This window comes from Rutidosis leptorrhynchoides, chromosome 1 (genome assembly GCF_046630445.1).
Source record: "Rutidosis leptorrhynchoides isolate AG116_Rl617_1_P2 chromosome 1, CSIRO_AGI_Rlap_v1, whole genome shotgun sequence".
NCBI lineage: Eukaryota > Viridiplantae > Streptophyta > Magnoliopsida > Asterales > Asteraceae > Rutidosis > Rutidosis leptorrhynchoides.
In genome coordinates, this window is record NC_092333.1 from 515882597 (window position 1) to 515902003 (window position 19407).

A 19407-nucleotide genomic window follows, 5' to 3' on the forward strand; every position below is an offset into this window, starting at 1 on the left:
TCTTTCACTCATCTTTGTTTCGACTAAAATCATTCCCACCTGCAGCTAACTCTTTCAAAATTACTCCGCGTATAAAAACTTAACCACAAATATTTATCAATTCACTCCATAAACATAAAATCTCATCTCATAAACATAATTATAGACACAAAATATCTTAATATCCTTAAATTATAAATCTCATAATCAAATGAAAAAATCCGTACTATAAACTTCAAAATCCACTGCCTTTCAAGATCTATCAACATCTAGATTCAACTCCAATAGTGTTCTTCATATTTGTGTTCTTATCTTCAAAATTCGTCAACCCTATATATAAACCCCAAATTTCGTACCCCTAATTTTTACTCATGAAACCTACAAAATCCGGTGGAGTCACAATTGCAATCGTCTGGAGAATACGTCACAAACGACAATCGTCGGAGTTCGATTCAGATATGTAAGTAGCTCACCAAGTGTTCTATTTCGTATTTTAAAAAATCAATTTTGCTCGGGGGCTTGATTACCCGAGATTTTACCTTCTACGGGGGAGTCAATGTGCTCATTGGAGGGTTTTCTCGCTTACCCAAAAAAAAAAAATCAATTTTGTTATCCATGTATTTTTGGTACAAGATTACTAGAATGTAATTAATGATTTTGAAAAGCAAAGTGTGTTTGATTGTGATAAAAGAGGTGATAGGCTAGTGTTAGCAGCCCTTGCTTTATTTTGAAGATGATGAAGAGTTAAAGAGTGGTGTTGAAGATGATGTAGTGAAGATAATGAAGGGTAGGTTGAGATAAAATGACAAAACTGACCACACATGCATAGCACATGACCAAATTTAACGAGATTTTTTAACGGTTATAGGTTGATGGACCAACCGCGTAACTAGTGCAAACGTGAGTGACCGATCACGTTGAAAAAAACGTAAATGGCTATCATGCAATTTTGAACAAACGTCGGGGACCAGCTGCGTAATTTTGTCTTTGACTAATTAATATATAATAGTTGCAGCCATTATATTTGAATAATACTACGTACCGGGAATTAGCAAATTTTAGAGAGTAGTAAAGCATGGTGATTAGTTTGAATATGGTGGCTAACGCCCATTCACACCCTGACATTTTCACAAACAATTTGCAGGCATCAAGTATCGTACATCAAGTAACAGCGTCTTCTTCATTATCTTTTTGCAGATCGATCCAATATAAAACCATCTCCAACAACCAATTCCTCTGGTCACTATCTTCTGTACCTTTCTTACATTATTTATCATTTTTTCTAATTTTTGTTCTAACAAATTATTCAGATTTTATATCACTCTACTTTGAAGACAACGATTGGCTGCTAATTTTATTGTGCTGCATATTACCAAAGTACCTAAAATATGATAATTATTTATATACATGTGTTATCTTGAATATGCCTTCTTAGAATGCATATTAAAGATAACACATGTATATAAATAATTATCATATTTTAGATACTTTGGTAATATGCAGCACAATAAAATTAGCAGCCAATCGTTGTCTTCAAAGTATAGTGATATATAATCTGAATAATTTGTTAGGCAAGATCTTTAATGTGACTTTAATGTGTTATCTTTAATGTGACTTCTTAGTCTGCTTGCACAAGATCTTGAATTAGGCAAGTGTTGATGCAAGTGTATATAAACTTTTACTATAAACATTTTGTATGTGATATTTATATGGTTTAAAGCTATAAATAGGCTATATACTTTCTCAAATGTCCCGATGTCGCCCATATACTTATTTTCGTCTCATGTCGGCTATATACTTTCAAAAAGTGTACCAATGTCAACATTTCGTTACCGGTTAACTGCTGAACCGGTAAAGTTAATTATTTAACTTTTTTTTTTTCATTTTATATGGCTACAAATAGGTCATATACTTTCAGTTGTGTTCCGATGTAGGCTATATACTTTCAGTTTTTGTTCCGATGTATCACCGACGTGTCATGACTACTTAGAAGCCACATCATCAATTGTTTTCGTTATAGGTAAAAAAGTATAGTGGCTTATATTGGTACACTTTTTGAAAGTATATAGCCGACATGAGACGAAAATGAGTATATGGGCGACATCGGGATATTTGAGAAACTATATAGCCTATTTGAAGCTTTAACCATTTTTTATAGAAAAACGCACGTGCTCACCCAATCTGAACCGAATTCTTTCCAGTTAAAGAATCTCTTTCTAGTTGCTCTCAACAATTACGAGATTCTCTAGGTGGCAATGTGCTATTGGGTGGCAACGTGCCATTAGGTGGTGGTCCCGCCAAATCAATTTGCTCTAAGAAGAATTCTCATAGATCTCATAAGTATCATACCAAATCCCATCAGTTGAATAACTTTTTCGAGAAATACGAGACATCTAAGTCATACACTCATACTAAGTAAAAAAACAAAGAATTCAAAGAGGGGTTCGGGACAAAGAAACGAACTAAGACTTTAGGCTTACATATTTATCTCAGATATCTCAGGTTAAATGTTTAAGGAAATAAGTCGAAGCAGAGCGTTAACATTGAGAAAGAAATGATAGAGATTTAATATGTTTTACAGATGCTTATGTAGTGGAGATATAAAATGTATACGTTAGTAATGATTGTATAAAAAAAGTGTAAACTGTATAGAGATATTAATGTAGAGAATGTAAAAGTTAAACTGTTAAAGCTTCCGGTGAAATGAGCCTAGAAAATGAGGTTATAAGGACGGGCGTCACATTTACATAACATTAAAATTACTTTTCGAGTTAAGGCTAATAGACTAGAAGGAGTTAAGATGAGTCTTGGAAACAGATATGTATGTTTTATAATTCTTAATTTGGGTTATTAAAACAGACCAGAAGGTGATACAATTATGAGTCATCTGCACCAAATTATTGGCTGAATTTTTCATTTTCTAATAGTAGGTTTAATAGCATATGTAAGGATAAACTGAAGAGAAACCGCAAGGCAGCAGCAACGATGATGAACGGGAAACAACCAACAGAGAAGTACGATTTTATAAACATAATATTGTTTAAGAACCTTTCTTTCCTTATTTTGTTGAAATACCAATTTATTTGATATTTTGGTGCTTTTAGGTATGCAGTTGTGACTGGAGCAAACAAAGGCATTGGATTTGAGACAGTTAAACAACTCGCAGTTTCAGGTGTGACAGTTGTATTAACAGCCAGAAATGAGAAAAGGGGTACCGATGCCGTGTCTTTGCTCCATGGACTTGGTTTATCAAATGTGCTCTATCATCAGCTTGATCTACAAGACCCGCAAAGTATACAAGCTTTGGCCAGTTTCATCCGTACACAATTCGGAAAACTTGATATCTTGGTAAAGTCAAGACATTTTTCGAATTCTATTAGAATTTCGAAGAAATACTACTTCTGTTAATCCTTTGATTATTGTTTTAATTTAAAATATCACAAGGTGAATAATGCTGCTGCTCCTGAAGCTGTAGTTGATGGAGATGCTCTAAGGACCCAGAATATAGATCCAGAAAATTGGGTTAGTTTGACCATATATAACTTGCTTCCATTTTTAGATCAAGATTTATGATATAACCTAACCTAATATAATATTATGTCATTTTAATTTTTTAATTTAGCTCTCAGGCAAGGCAACAAATATACTACTAGGGTTGATAAAAACAACTAATGAAACAGCAAAAGTATGCCTTAACACGAACTACTATGGTGTCAAGCGCGTAACACGGGCACTCCTTCCACTTCTACAAAATTCAACTTCTGGTGCTAGGATCGTAAATGTAACTTCCTTATGTGGACAATTATCGGTGAGTGTCAATTCATTATGATTACTTTTCTGTTTCATAGTCTTTTATCTTAGAATTTGTATACGAGTTTTGTTGCAGAATATACCAAATGAACAAATTAGAAAGGAACTTGGGGATTTAGAATTTTTAAGTGAAGAGAAGATTGATGGTTTTGTGGAGAAGTTTATACGTGATTTGAGGAACGATGAACTCGAAGTCAATGGGTGGCCAAACATGTTACCGGCTTACAGTGTGGCAAAGGTCATGGTCAACGCCTACACTAGAGTTCTTGCAAAGACATACCCGAAAATGTGCATCAATTGTGTACAACCTGGATTTGTTGCCACCGACATAAATTGCCACACAGGTAATCTGACGTTAGAAGAAGGAGCTCAAGGTTCTGTTATGTTGGCTCTATTACCAGAAGGTGGTCCTACTGGTTGTTATTTTGATCGTACACAAGTTGCAGAATTTTGACCAAGTGGTCGTTTTGACTTTTGAGGCATCCAAATGTTGTAACTTAGCTTGGCTACAAAAATAAAATAAGAAAATAAAATAAATTGGAAGTGCCTTTGGTGGCTGTCTCCAATAGCTTCCAATTTAACTTTGTATTTGAAATTAGAACTGTTGGAGTGTATAATTGATGGTAATAAATGAACTGCTTGCTTCTTGAATGGCTAACACCATGGTTGGTCGGCTCATGGTTGGTGCGCCTGAGCTAAAGTGGACTCAGGCTTATCTTTTCGTAACTTTTCGAGCACACCTATAAGGGCATGGTTAGTTTCACCAATCTCATGGTCGGTTGTTCATGCTTGGTGTAGTGTGCTCGACAATCTGCCTATTTATCCAAGCACACACATAAAGGCATGATTAGTTTCACAAATCTAAAAGCGCCGATCATAGTAAGTTCCTTACTATACTAAAATAGATGTTAGGAACTTGCGGGCATAGCCCAACGGTTCCCTATGTACTTTGTGTCATGGGATATAGAGAGGTCATGAGTTCGATCCTTAGGGATGACATAATTTTACCGGATTCGTTCACGGACCTCAACCCGGACCACTGCCCGAATGAATGTGTTCCCGGGTACCGTCGATCGGGTTCGGGTTCCGCCCGAACGTGTGTGTTACGTGCATATGATGAGTGTCGTTGAAATAAATGATCTACTGATGTCAGTGTTAAAATACAATGCAAATTTAGATAATATGGAATTAGTAATGTATATAAATATCTAGATATTAAAATGTAAAAGAAATATCTAGATATTAATATATATGAAGAAAAATCTAGATGTTATTTTTATGTGGTAAAAATATCTAGATATTTATCCATGGAAAAATCTAGTGTGTAGAAGTTTTCATGGAGTAGTATAAATATGGGTGTTGATTTCATTTGTGAGAAGTGTGAGTAAGTGAAGTGTGAAGTAGAGAAGAAGTAAGAAGTGAAGAAGAGTTAGAAGTAGAAGTTTTGAAGAAATAAGAGTGTGAGTTGAGTCCATAATATTGTAATTGTTTCTTTGTATTAATAAAAGTGTTCTTTGTTAAGTTTCCCGGTTAAGCCTTAGTTCGTGTTTGAGTTCTTAGTGCACTTGTGTTATTTTTATTATATGGTCGGCTCTGCCGCCTAAGTGATACATGGTCGGTTTTACCGCCTGAATGATATATGGTCGACACTGTCGCCTAAATACTATTGTGCACTAAGGATTCATAAAATTAAAGGCTAACCAACGTCAAAGTGTTGGTCTAGTGAGTGAGTATAACCTAGGTCCTCTATAGTGGGTGTGTTGGGCTCGTCGAAGCTTCCAACCATTGGTATCAGAGCGGGTCGTTCGGGACCATTTCTAGTGGAGGAAATCGGTAAACGTTGGACGTTTACATCGACTTGTTTTCACCAAGGCTCTAAGGGAGATTCTGTCGGAGCACAGTTAGGAACTGTGAAAGCTCATCGGTCAGGGACCAAGCTTATTGGACGTTGGACGTCATGATGACAGATCTTGCAAGTACGAGCAGTGGAATCAAGAGTCTCATTAACCACAACTATGGTTATTGGCGGACTTGCATAGAATCCTACCTACAAGGACATGATTTATGGGAAATAGTTGCTGGCAGTGACACAACGCCTCCACCGAAAGAAAATGCCGAAGCCTTGAGAAAATGGAACATCAAGGCCGGGAAGGCTTTATTTATACTGAAGACTACAATCGAGGAGGATCTATTGGAGCACATCCGTGACTAGAAAACACCGAAGGCAGCTTGGGAAACTTTTGACAAGTTATTTTCAAAGAAGAATGAAGCACGCCTCCAGCTCTTGGAAAATGAGCTCGCAGGTATCTCACAAGGAAGTTTGTCTATTTCTCAGTATTTCACCAAGGTGAAATCTATTTGCCGTGAGATATCTCAGCTTGCTCCTGAAGAGAAAGTGAGTGATGCAAGGATGAAGAGAATTATCATCCATGGCTTAAGATCCGAGTATAATGGATTTATAGCCGCTGTGAGAGGATGGCCTACTCAACCATCATTAATAGAGCTGGAGAATCTATTGGCTAATCAAGAGGCATTAGCGAAGCAGATGAATGAAGTAACCATAAAAGACAGAGAAGATGCACTTTTCACCAATAAGAAGAAAGCAACATCTCGAAGACAAGAGGCGATGAAAGAAAGTAAGACATATGGGTGGAAGGGTCACCCAAAATCAAAAGGCAACGCTTCAGGGGGAGCTTAACAAGGAAGAAGAGATCATCGCCAACAATACGGGGAAAATGATAAGAGAAAGAATGGTGAATGCTTCAATTGTGGCAAGAAGGGTAATTTTGCTCGAGATTGTAGATTCCCCAGAAGGCGAACTTTCGAAGGAAATGTGTCCTCCGCAAGAGATGAGAAGAAAGAGGTCACATTCGAAGCAACTATTAATGAGGAAACATGGGATGCAGAAGCTGGACTCTCTGTTGAAGCTGACATAGATGATCAAGCTCTTACAACAACTTTAAAGTCAAAAATAAACTACAAAGATGATTGGATCATCGATTCTGGGTGCTCAAATCATATGACCAACGATGGGACAAAGCTGCAAGAAATGGAGGATTACAAAGGAAAGAGAGTCGTGTTGACAGCCGACAATTCAAGGTTATCTATTTCTCACATTGGAAAGACAATAATTCCAAATGAAGGCGGCTCTCATAAGCTCCAACTCGAGAAGGTGTATCTTGTCCCTGGCATAAAGAAGAATTTACTGTCAGTACCACAATTGACAGCAGAAGGGAATTATGTGCTCTTTGGACCAGAAGATGTGTCCGTATTCAAGAGAGTGAAGGTGGTTGGCAATCCAATTATGCAAGGAAGAAGAATAGAGTCGGTCTTGAAAGTATTTCGTATGCCCGAGAGACATATTAAATTAATGTGGCTAACATGTTATGATCCAAGTCGGGTCATACCCAATAACAAGCTTACCAACACCTTATATGTATTTAATCTTAACGATTGGGTCGTTAAGAAAATACGCGACACTTGAACTTTAGAAAATCGGTTTTCTAAAATATCATCACTTGAGATAAATTATTTGGATAATTTATATTTAATTATTTATAGGTTTAAATAATTATATTGTGTTATATTTTATAAAAGGTTTATAAAATATAAAAGCAACAAAAACAATTACATGTTTTATATATATAAATATATGTAACATGTTTTTATATATTAATACATTGTTATTAATATATGAAATGTGCAGAATTTTGGGACTCCTAGGAGACCACCCATGCTTGCCTTTTGTTGCTTTCTATATACACAATTCCTTAAGTGCAAGACCATACACTTCTACCAAGTTTGGTGGACTCACAAATGCAACTAAACATTGAAACTAGCTAAAAAAAACTCTCAAAAATTCTGCCTGCTGGCCGTGGGCTGTTTAGGTGCAAAGGAGGGTCACAATTTGGTTTTGCAAGCAAGTTTCAAGTGTTATATAAATCCTAACCAATAGCAAGGTTGTTGGGTTAATAGTTTGGGGTATTTCTCCTTGAGGTTTCATGCTTTTGAAACTACATTCATCATCATTTCTTTGGGTTGCTGCTGTCCAAAAATCAGTGAGCAAAGAAAGGGGTTTGTAGCTTAGTTAACAAGGTTGTTAAGGTTCTAAAGTCTAGCTAACTTAAAGGGTGTTGTTAGTGCATCAAAGGCTTGAAGTTCTACACATATATTCATCATCTTATTAGCATTTTGGTCAGCCCTTAAATTTATTTTAAGGAGGTATAAACTCTTCCTTTCTTGTTAGTTTGTAAGCTTATGTTCACAACTTGATCCTATTGGGATTTAACTTTAAATTGGTTTAAAGATTAATAAGTTTAATTGGTAATTACACGCTTCCGTTTTGTTATAATCTTAAATGGTTTTATGAGTTTCAAACTTGTTAAATCCCAACAATGGTATCTAGAGCCGAAGTTGTTGAAATATGCTTCGAATTGTTGTTTTAAAACCCATCAACTTTGCATTCTAAGTACATGAATGAAAGAAGAATGCAAAAATTGTTGGATTTGGGTGGGTTTATGAAATGAGCCGAATTGTTTGAAGTCCAAAAGTGGGTTTGAGCTCTTCCATTTGGTTCATATTTGGTTGCATGTTAAAGTTCACAATCTATGCCTTGACCTTGTGTTGATTGCATGCTATATTTGGTTGATTTGTTATATTCATTTGGTTTGTAATAATAATTATTCAATGGCATGTAATAATTGTTCAATTGGTTTGTAATAATTCATTCATTTGGTTATGTAATTCATTTTATATTTGGTATGTAAAATAGAATAGGTTGTAATTTCATTTTCTAGATAAAATGTATTAGGATACATATTTTGTAAAAATGAAGATACAAGATGATGAAGACTTGAAGAACACAAGGTGCATATGGATGCAAGATTAAGTGGGAGATTTGAAATCTCCTACTTTGTATGATTAACCCCTTAACCGGTGACATTTGTTTTCGGCTAAACAAATGTCCACCAAAATGGCTAGATTGTGAACACACTTATTTTGCATGTGTGGTTGTTTGTATGATTATTGTTTTGTATGTTTGGTTGATACAATTAATCACAAGATAACAACAAACAAAACGACAATTTAATTGGTTAAATTAGACGTACTAAGTACATGCAAAATGGTAATTTAAATGGTTGAATTAAAATTGCAACCAAAAACCTTAATAAATGGTTATTAAGAACAAGAAAAGGATAACGTATATAAAATGGTTTATATCAAGTAATTGGCTCAATTACAAGACATGAAATTGGTTTTTCATAAGTACCATACACTAAATGCATGTTGGTGTATGGCATAATAGTTTTCTCAACTGGAATTAACGAAAACTTAAAATCCCTTTTACAAACAAGGTAAATAAGTTTAACGCCATCCTATTGTGTGACACTTAAAAGCATTAGGGAACTCATGATGGGATAAAGGTTACCTAACCGTTATGAGCAAACTAATATGATTAAGGTAAATTTCGCATGCTTGTGGGATAAAGGTCACCTAACCACATGTATGCTGAATTTACAAGTCTATACAAGTAGGACGACTTGATTTGGGAATCATGAACTTAGGGTCACCGAAGCATGAGGAACAAATAGGCGTTGATGGGATAAATATGCCATGCAAAAGGATTGCATGATCCCATACTCTAGAAGTTGCAAATGGATTGCAATTGTCATTTATTGACTACCTAGCTAAATCAAATTGCGGGATAAAGGTCACCTAACCGAAATTTGGTTTACCGTTGGATTCTAGAATTTAATAGTTCAATTTGATTTAAAGGGTATTGAATGTTAAATTAAAATCGATACTTAAACGAACTTTGTTAATTTTGTAGATGGCCGCCAATAACAACAACAACATACCAAACGCACCACTTAACCTAAACAACCTATCATTAAGGTCTCTCTTAGAGAAAGACAAACTCAACCATACCAACTTTATGGATTGGTTCCGCAATCTTCGAATTGTCCTCAAACAAGAGGATAAAGCGTATGTACTTGAGGACCCCATTCCCGATCAACCGGATGAGGATGATAAGGAGGCAATGGCCTTTTACGATAAGTATTGCCGCGACTCCCTTCAAGTCTCATGCCTAATGCTTGGGACTATGATTCCCGAACTCCAAAAGGATTTCGAGCATCATAGTGCATACGACATGATAACGCAATTGAAGGAGATGTTCCTTCAACAAGCGCGTGTCGAGCGTTTCGAGACCGTTCGGGCGCTACATGCTTGTCGTATGGACGATACCCAATCGGTTTCATCTTATGTGCTTAAGATGAAAAGCCTTATTGATCGTGCTAACCGTCTTAACCTAAACATATCAAATGAGTTAGCCACCGATCTTATCCTTAACTCCCTATCAAAAAGGTTTGATCAATTTGTAATTAATTACAATATGAATGGGATGGATAAGAGCATAGGTGAGCTTCACGGTATGCTTAGAACGGCGGAAACTAGCATGGGTAAAAGGGCTTTACCCGTGTTAGCAATCGATCAAGGTGGATCCAAAGGTAAGACCTCTAAGCCAAAGGTGGCTAAGAGAAAAGGACCCGCCTATCAAGGCAAAGGGAAGGGGAAGATGGTTACCCCAACCATCAACAAGGCTAAGAAGCAAAAGGTAGCTGAGAAGGCAAACCCCAAAGAAGACCCGTGTTTCGGTTGCGGTGAAATGGGTCACTGGAAGCGAAATTGCCCGGTCTATCTTAAGGAGTTGAAGGACAAGAGGGATGCAGGGCAAACCTCAGGTAACATATATATGGTATATATTGAGCTTAATATTACTTCTTCTAATACATGGGTATTAGACACAGGATGTGGAACTCATATTTGCAATTCTTTGCAGGGGTTCAAAAGAAGTGATCATATGGCGGGAACATCAAGTCTCTTTATGGGCAATGGTGCAAAGGTGCATGTTAAAGCTCAAGGAGATTTTGTTTTGAAGCTTCCAAGCGGATTGGAACTTATTTTAGAAAATGTTTTGTATGCTCCGGATTTGTGTAGAAACATTATTTCTATTTCTCGCTTAAAACAATGTGGTTTTAATCTTAATTTTGTTAATGATGATATCCATGTTTATTTAGATAATGTATTCTATTTCAAGGCTTCGCCTTCAAATGGAATTTATGAATTGGTTCATGATGATGCATCATCTAGTAGCTCAATGTACCATACTAGCACCAAGAAACTCAAAAGGGATTTGAGTGATTCCTACTTATGGCATTGTCGCCTTGGTCACATAAACAAGAATCGTATGCATACACTTCAAAGGAATGGACTTTTGAAATCAAATGAAATGGACTCGTTTGATGTATGTGAATCTTGTTTACAAGGCAAAATGACTAAAGCGCCTTTCAAAGGGACCTATGAAAGGGCTAAAGACTTATTGGGATTAATACATTCGGATGTATGTGGACCCTTTAAGCCCATGACTAGGAATGGTGAAAGATACTTCGTTACTTTCATTGATGACTTTAGTCGTTTCGGATATGTCTACTTATTAAGACACAAGGACGAAACGTTTGAAGCATTCAAAGAATATCAAAACGAAGTACAAAATCAACTCAATAAGACAATTAAGGTACTTCGTACCGACAGAGGAGGTGAATACCTAAGCGATGCTTTCCAAGATCATCTTAGGAGTTGTGGGATTATCTCACAACTTACTCCACCCGGAACACCCCAACTTAATGGAGTTTCCGAAAGGAGGAACCGAACCCTAATGGATATGGTTCGATCTATGATGGCAAGAAGCTCGTTACCTCTATCATTTTGGGGTTATTGTCTAAGCTCCGCGGCTCGTATTTTAAATATGGCCCCAACCAAGAAAGTGGAACGAACTCCTCACGAGATGTGGTTTGGAAAACCTCCTTCTCTATCATACTTAAAGATATGGGGATGTGAAGCTTATCCTAAGCGTTACGTCCCTAATAAGTTGAATGCTCGATCCACGAAGTGTATCTTCATAGGATATCCCAAGGATGATATGGGATACTATTTCTATGATCCATCTGAACAAAATGTATTTGTTGCTCGGAAGGCGGAATTCCTTGAAACTAAGTTCCTAATGGAAGGAAATAGTGAAAGGAAGATAGATCTTGAAGAGGTTCAAGATCAAATAGATGATACACAATTGGTTAACACTAGCACTCAACATGAAAATGTTGATAGTGATCAAATGGATGATCAAAATACACAAGACATTCATAGATCTGGTAGGATTAGCAATCCTCCTGAGAGATATGGTTTTCTCATAGATGGTTGCTATACGGTTGATTTGGATGAACCAACAAACTACCAAGATGCTTTATCAAGGATTGATAAAGATAAATGGCAGGAAGCCATGAAATCTGAGATGCAATCCATGTATGACAACCAAGTTTGGGAACTTGTTACGCAACCTCCTGGCTCTAGGCTAGTTGATTGTAAATGGCTTTTCAAAATGAAAACCGACATACATGGAAACTTGGATACATACAAAGCTAGACTTGTAGCAAAAGGTTTCACTCAAACTCAAGGGATTGATTATGATGAAACTTTCTCGCCAGTGGCAATGCTAAAGTCTATTAGGATATTATTTGCCATTGCTGCTCACTGTGACTATGAAATATGGCAAATGGATGTCAAAACCGCTTTCCTAAATGGATATCTTGAGGAAGATGTTTATATGGTACAGCCCGAAGGTTTTGTTGATCCGAAAAATCCTAAAAAGGTATGCAAGTTAAAGAAATCAATCTGCGGATTGAAATAAGCATCTAGAATGTGGAATCATCATTTTAATGAAGAGGCAAAGAAATTTGGCTTCATTAAAAATGGTGATGAAGCTTGTGTATACAAGAAGGCTAGTGGGAGCTCTATAATGTTCCTTGTGCTATATGTGGATGATATATTATTGTTTGGGAATGATATAACCACAATGCAAGAGGTCAAAACTTGGCTAAAAGGTTGCTTCTCCATTAAGGATCTTGGAGAAGCACAATACATATTGGGGATTGGGATCTATAGGAATAGATCCAAGAGATTGATAGGTTTAAGTCAAAGTACATACATTGACAAAATCTTGAAAAGGTTCAAGATGGAAAACTCTAAGAAAGGTTTGGTACCTATTCAAAGAGGAACCGTTCTCAGTTCATCTCAGTGTCCTACCACGAAAGATGAACAAGAGAGAATGAAGAAAGTCTCATACGCATCTGCTATTGGGTCTATCATGTATGCAATGATATGTACTAGACCGGATGTGTCATGCGCTCTAAGCTTGACAAGTAGATACCAGAATAACCCAGGAAACAGTCATTGGATTGCTGTTAAAAGTATATTGAAATACCTTAGGAGGACTAAGGATATGTTTCTAATATATGGGTCTGGTGAGGAGGAACTCGCTGTAAAAGGTTACGTGGATGCGAGTTTTCAAACTGATCGAGATGACTCTCGATCACAATCCGGTTATGTCTTCACATTAAATGGAGGTGCGGTCTCTTGGAAGAGTTCAAAACAGGATGTTGTTGCATTATCCACTACAGAATCGGAGTACATTGCCGCATCATTGGCAGCACAGGAAGCTGCATGGATGAAGAAATTCATCGACGACTTAGGAGTGGTCCCTTCCATTCAAGACCCTCTTGAGATCTTTTGTGACAACGAAGGTGCGATTGCTCAAATCAAGGAACCTCGTGCTCACCAAAAGACCCGTCACATTGAGCGGAGATTCAACTACATTAGGGATGAAGTTGAAAAGGGAAAGATATGTATTCGCAAAGTTCACACAGATCATAACATAACGGATCCACTCACGAAACTCTTATATGGAGCAAAACATGAAGGACATGTTTGTGCATTAGGGCTTCGATATTCTAGTGATTGGTCATGATCTATTTTAAGTATTGTAATGGAACGAAGTGGTTCAAACTCATTAATATAATTATGGTTTAATTTATTTTGAGTTATGTTCCTATTTTGCATATTTTATCCATGAATAAGTAATTATTCTAAATTCCGTAGTTGATCACATTTGTGGGAATGAGTGTGAGGTTTAGACTATTATGAACTTGGATTGGTATACATTCATAGGTTGAATGTAGGGCAGGGTTGCTACCAAGGTTCATAGATATTTGTGGGATACAAATATTGGAAGACCCGCTCTCAAGATTTACTGTATGGAGCCTTTGTGGTTGATCACATGTAATCTTGAGTAAAGGCGAATATCATCGTATCCTCTGACCTGAGATACATATTGGGTTCTGATATTCACCAAGTATTATGCCTTGATTCTTTCCTTCGCTATTCTGAAATATGGTAGTACATAAGGAAGAGCTCAGGTATAATACAAAGTGTGTATCTAGGACGTATGTAGTCAAGATGGAATTTGTCCCTCTTATTCGTTGAGAGTCAGATGTCTAAGGCCTGATAAAGTTAAATCTATAAGAGAGTGATCACTCTGTATCTCTTGGATTTAACATGACATCTAGGACGAAAGGAAATAATGAAAGATTCACCTAATCATATTCCAGATGGGAACTCGAAAAGGATGATGTTATTGAATGGCACAAAGTCATAACATATTGGGGGTGATGGACGGTCGTTAGGTGGTATCCATCACTTGCATTAATTTCTTATGTTTCTCGTGCAAGTGGGAGATTGAAAGTATTTCGTATGCCCGAGAGACATATTAAATTAATGTGGCTAACATGTTATGATCCAAGTCGGGTGTGACGATCACTCCAAATCCATATGGACGAACACGTCATTCATTGATTTCATTGCGAGGTATTTGACCTCTATGTGATACATTTTGTAACATTGTATTCGTTTGAAAAGGTATTTCATAAATGAATATATAAATTCCAGGTTTTTAACATCTGATGATTCCTACGTATAGACAATCACCATTTAAATGGTTTACAATAATACATCTGTTGACAATACAGTCAAAATAATATACATGGTAATGGTTTGGTGAATGCAAGTTTCTTGTATATAGCATGTATGACTCCAAGCACATATCTTGTATCACGTATAAGCAAACAGCGGAAGACTTCTAGAAACCTGAGAATAAACATGCTTCAAGTGTCAACACAAAGGTTGGTGAGTTCATAGTTTTAATATTACACATAATCCGTATATCAATGTGGATTACAAAAGTTCAGTTGTTTTATTCAAAACGTTTATCAATAGGTTTTACATAAAAGGTGGATCACAAGATTTCAGTTGTTTCATTCGAAACGTTTATCAATCGGTTTTACATAAAAGGTGGATCACAAGATTTCAGTTGTTTCATCCAGAAACGTTTATCAAAATATTCTACGAAATTGAGCACCCTGGTAACTAAACTTAACGTATATATAATTTGTACCCTTTGTATAATCATCTTAATAATACACGCAAACCAACGTGTACGCTTCTCAAATAGCATACGTCCGTTAAAAGGCTAGTGCTCTAGCTCGGACGGGGATATCAAGCCCTATGGATCCATATACTACTACTCGCGCCCACCAGTTCTTATAACCGGCAGTTACTAGTTACCAAAGCTAAGGGATTTTCGGTTCAAACTCGGTGTAGAATTTAGTATGTACTTGTATCCATTGCGTTTAAAATAAAGTGCATGTATTCTCAGCCCAAAAATATAGATTGCAAAAGCAATTAAAAAGGGAGCAAATGAAACTCACTCAAATAAATATTGTATATCGGTTAATAAAGCATTTGCATGCATTCTCAGCCCAAAAATGTAGAGAGTAAAAGGGATCTTATGAAACTCACACAAAATCAGTTTTAGTATTTGTATCCATTTAGTAAAACAGTTTATAAAACTGCGCATGTATTCTCAGTCCCAAAAATATATATAAAAAGGGAGTAATGAAACTCACACAAAATCAGTTTTAGTATTTGTATCCATTTAGTAAAACAGTTTATAAAACTGCGCATGTATTCTCAGTCCCAAAAATATATATAAAAAGGGAGTAATGAAACTCACTGTTTAATATTGATATACAATATTGCAGGAAAGCACGTAGACGCATCGGAGATGATAAACACGAGGTTTGATTCACAAAAAAATACCCCCGAACATTACCCATAACCTCCTTGGCAATAACCCATAATTTCCTTAGCTCTAGCTTGCTCGAAAACTCATTTTGAAAATTACTTGGACAGCACTCCGTCGTAATATTTTATGTACATTATTATTTTTGTATCGCAAAAATAATAACACTAATAATAAAAATAATAAGATTAATAATAATCTTATTATTAATAATAATAATAATAATAATAATAATAATAAAATAAATAAATACGGAGTAAAAATAATATGTGTGTGATTTATCTGGCCAAAACTCGAGAATTTATAGCACTTGGCCTGAAATCTGGAGTCATGCGACTCGCATGGAAATGGCCTTCTGGCCATGCGACTCGCATGAGGACCAGGGACAGCTCACATTGTTTTGTAATTTAGCTCGTCGACATAATTAATTATTAATATAATATATATAATTTAAATAATTAATTATATATTATATTAAATTCACGTGCATAGTTGACTTGTAATTTTTGTTCCGATAAGTCGTACGTCATCACTCGACTTATGTCCCGGTTCTGGTTTTTCGAATGTCCTTTCGTACGCTGAGAAAACTTGCATTTTACGTTTCGTGACACGTACCTTTGTCAAAATATAGCCTTAAGTTATCCATAAAATATACCACTGTAGCAAAGTTACTGTAGCAAAGTCAATTTTTACTGTAGCAATTCACTGTAGCAAAGTCAATTTCACTGTAGCAAATAGTGATTTTCGAAAACACTGTAGCATTTTGAGTAATGTGGCAAATTGGAAAACACTGTAGCAAATTAGTGTTTTACTGGTTCATCTTAAACGCTTTATTTAACTTATCTAAATATCAATCGAATCAATAAACGAATGTTACTATCGTTTATTATATATATGTATATATCTTTTTAATATACATAAATCAATTTTTAAATACACATTGGAAGTTATTTATAAATAAATTTTAATAATAAATATCTCAACTTATCATATATATTCAAATAGATATTTAAACCAATAAGTTTAATGTACGGTATCAAACAATTAATACATTGTTATCTTTTCATGTTATAGTATATATGTATCTGTTTACATATAATTGTTCGCGAATCGTCGAAAACAACCGAAGGTATTTCAAAAATTTTGAGATTCAGTTTTACAGACTTTGCTTATCGTGTCAGAAATGTTAATCATACAAAGATTAAGTTTAAATTTAGTCAAAATTTCCGGGTCATCACATCGGGTCATACCCAATAACAAGCTTACCAACACCTTATATGTATTTAATCTTAACGATTGGGTCGTTAAGAAAATGCGCGACACTTGAACTTTAGAAAATCGGTTTTCTAAAATATCATCACTTGAGATAAATTATTTGGATAATTTATATTTAATTATTTATAGGTTTAAATAATTATATTGTGTTATATTTTATAAAAGGTTTATAAAATATAAAAGTAACAAAAACAATTACATGTTTTATATATATAAATATATGTAACATGTTTTTATATATTAATACATTGTTATTAATATATGAAATGTGCAGAATTTTGGGACTCCTAGGAGACCACCCATGCTTGCCTTTTGTTGCTTTCTATATACACAATTCCTTAAGTGCAAGACCATACACTTCTACCAAGTTTGGTGGACTCACAAATGCAACTAAACATTGAAACTAGCTAAAAAAAACTCTCAAAAATTCTGCCTGCTGGCCGTGGGCTGTTTAGGTGCAAAGGAGGGTCACAATTTGGTTTTGCAAGCAAGTTTCAAGTGTTATATAAATCCTAACCAATAGCAAGGTTGTTGGGTTAATAGTTTGGGGTATTTCTCCTTGAGGTTTCATGCTTTTGAAACTACATTCATCATCATTTCTTTGGGTTGCTGCTGTCCAGAAATCAGTGAGCAAAGAAAGGGGTTTGTAGCTTAGTTAACAAGGTTGTTAAGGTTCTAAAGTCTAGCTAACTTAAAGGGTGTTGTTAGTGCATCAAAGGCTTGAAGTTCTACACATATATTCATCATCTTATTAGTATTTTGGTCAGCCCTTAAATTTATTTTAAGGAGGTATAAACTCTTCCTTTCTTGTTAGTTTGTAAGCTTATGTTCACAACTTGATCCTATTGGGATTTAACTTTAAATTGGTTTAAAGATTAATAAGTTTAATTGGTAATTACACGCTTCCGTTTTGTTATAATCTTAAATGGTTTTAAGAGTTTCAAACTTGTTAAATCCCAACAGGTCTATGTACTATCTGCCGAAACAACATATGTGGATAAGACTCGAAAGAATGAGACGGCTGATCTGTGGCATGAACGTCTTGGGCATGTGGGATACAATAAGTTAAAGGAGATGATGGTGAAACGCATAGTAAATGGGCTTCCTCAAATTGATATCCGAACATATACAATATGTGCTGGATGTCAATTTGGCAAAGCTCACCAATTGCCATTCAAGGAGTCAGCGCATCAGTCCAAGACACCACTAGAGCTCATACACTCAGATGTCTTCGGCCCAGTGAAACAAACATCACTTGGAGGTATGAAGTATATGGTGACATTCATTGATGACTTCTCAAGGTATGTATGGGTTTACTTCATGAAGGAAAAGTCGGAGACTTTTCAGAAGTTTAAAGAGTTCAAGAACAAGGTAGAAAGTGAGCTCAATACTAAGATTCGATGCTTACGCACAGATAATGGAGGAGAATATTTATCAACCGAGTTCAATATCTATCTTGAGAAGCACAAGATCAGAAGGCAATTAACTTGCCCCAATACTCCACAGCAGAATGGAGTGGCGGAACGCAAGAATCGCCACCTTGCCGAAACTTGTCGAAGTATGCTTCATGGTAAGAATGTACCAGGTAGATTTTGGGCCGAATGTATGAGGACGGCGTCGTACGTGATTAACAGACTCCCACAAACAAAGTTGGGGTATATTTCACCTTATGAAAAATTATGAAAGATCAAGCCAACCGTCAACCATCTCAAGGTTTTTGGATGTGTGTGTTACGTCTTCGTACCAGATCATCTACGAAGCAAATTTGATAACAAGGCAATTCGGTGCATTTTTGTCGGTTATGATGAATCAAGAAAAGGATGGAGATGTTGTGATCCAAATACTGGAAAGTGTCATACTTCAAGAAATGTGGTATTTGATGAAGCTTCTTCATGGTGGTCACCTCAAAAGATAGAGCTTCCAGAATCTCATGGATTAGAAGAAGTTCCAAAAGAGAAAGAAGAACATAAAGAGCACATATCGGATCCAATTAAAGAAGGAGATGGATCGTACTCTAAGGAAACGAGTCCATGGAAAAATGGGGTACATCAATCTACATCCGAAGAGGTTCGTCCAAGCCAAATGGATGCCGAGGAGCATGTGCAAGAATTACGGAGATCAACAAGGCCGAGGCAACCTAATCCGAGGTATGCCAATGCTGCTCATGTGGATGAATCAATACTTATTGAGCCTTCCACTTATGAAGAAGCAGCACAAAGTCAAGAATGGCAGAAAGCAATGGAAGAAGAAATTAATGCACTAAAAGAAAACCAGACATGGAGTTTAGTTCCAAAGCCAAAAGATGTAAAACC

At 36.0% G+C, this 19407-nt stretch overlaps 1 protein-coding gene across 2 annotated transcripts; it reads left to right on the top strand.

The window, feature by feature from the left end:
- The first annotated feature begins 119 nt into the window (after nucleotides 1-119).
- On the top strand, nucleotides 120-4419 carry LOC139886647 ((+)-neomenthol dehydrogenase-like). 2 transcript variants are annotated; one of them, XM_071870586.1, is made up of 6 exons: nucleotides 120-439; nucleotides 2910-2993; nucleotides 3084-3327; nucleotides 3424-3501; nucleotides 3602-3787; nucleotides 3866-4419. In XM_071870586.1, exons 1-6 carry the CDS (start codon nucleotides 351-353, stop codon nucleotides 4241-4243), a joined length of 1059 nt encoding a protein of 352 aa, XP_071726687.1. In that variant the 5' UTR covers nucleotides 120-350; the 3' UTR covers nucleotides 4244-4419. The 2 variants fall into 2 exon arrangements, with proteins under 2 accessions (XP_071726687.1, XP_071726688.1); XM_071870587.1 differs by lacking the exon at nucleotides 120-439 and adding an exon at nucleotides 1093-1218.
- Nucleotides 4420-19407: the final 14988 nt, after the last annotated feature.

Excerpts from the sequence above, each read along its gene's own strand:
- LOC139886647 (XM_071870586.1), top strand. The coding sequence starts at position 351 with ATGAAACCTACAAAATCCGGTGGAGTCACAATTGCAATCGTCTGGAGA. Across the intron at positions 440-2,909 it reads TCGGAGTTCGATTCAGATAT|GTTTAATAGCATATGTAAGG; the intron begins GTAAGTAGCTCA and ends TTCTAATAGTAG. Across the intron at positions 3,328-3,423 it reads TCGGAAAACTTGATATCTTG|GTGAATAATGCTGCTGCTCC; the intron begins GTAAAGTCAAGA and ends AAATATCACAAG.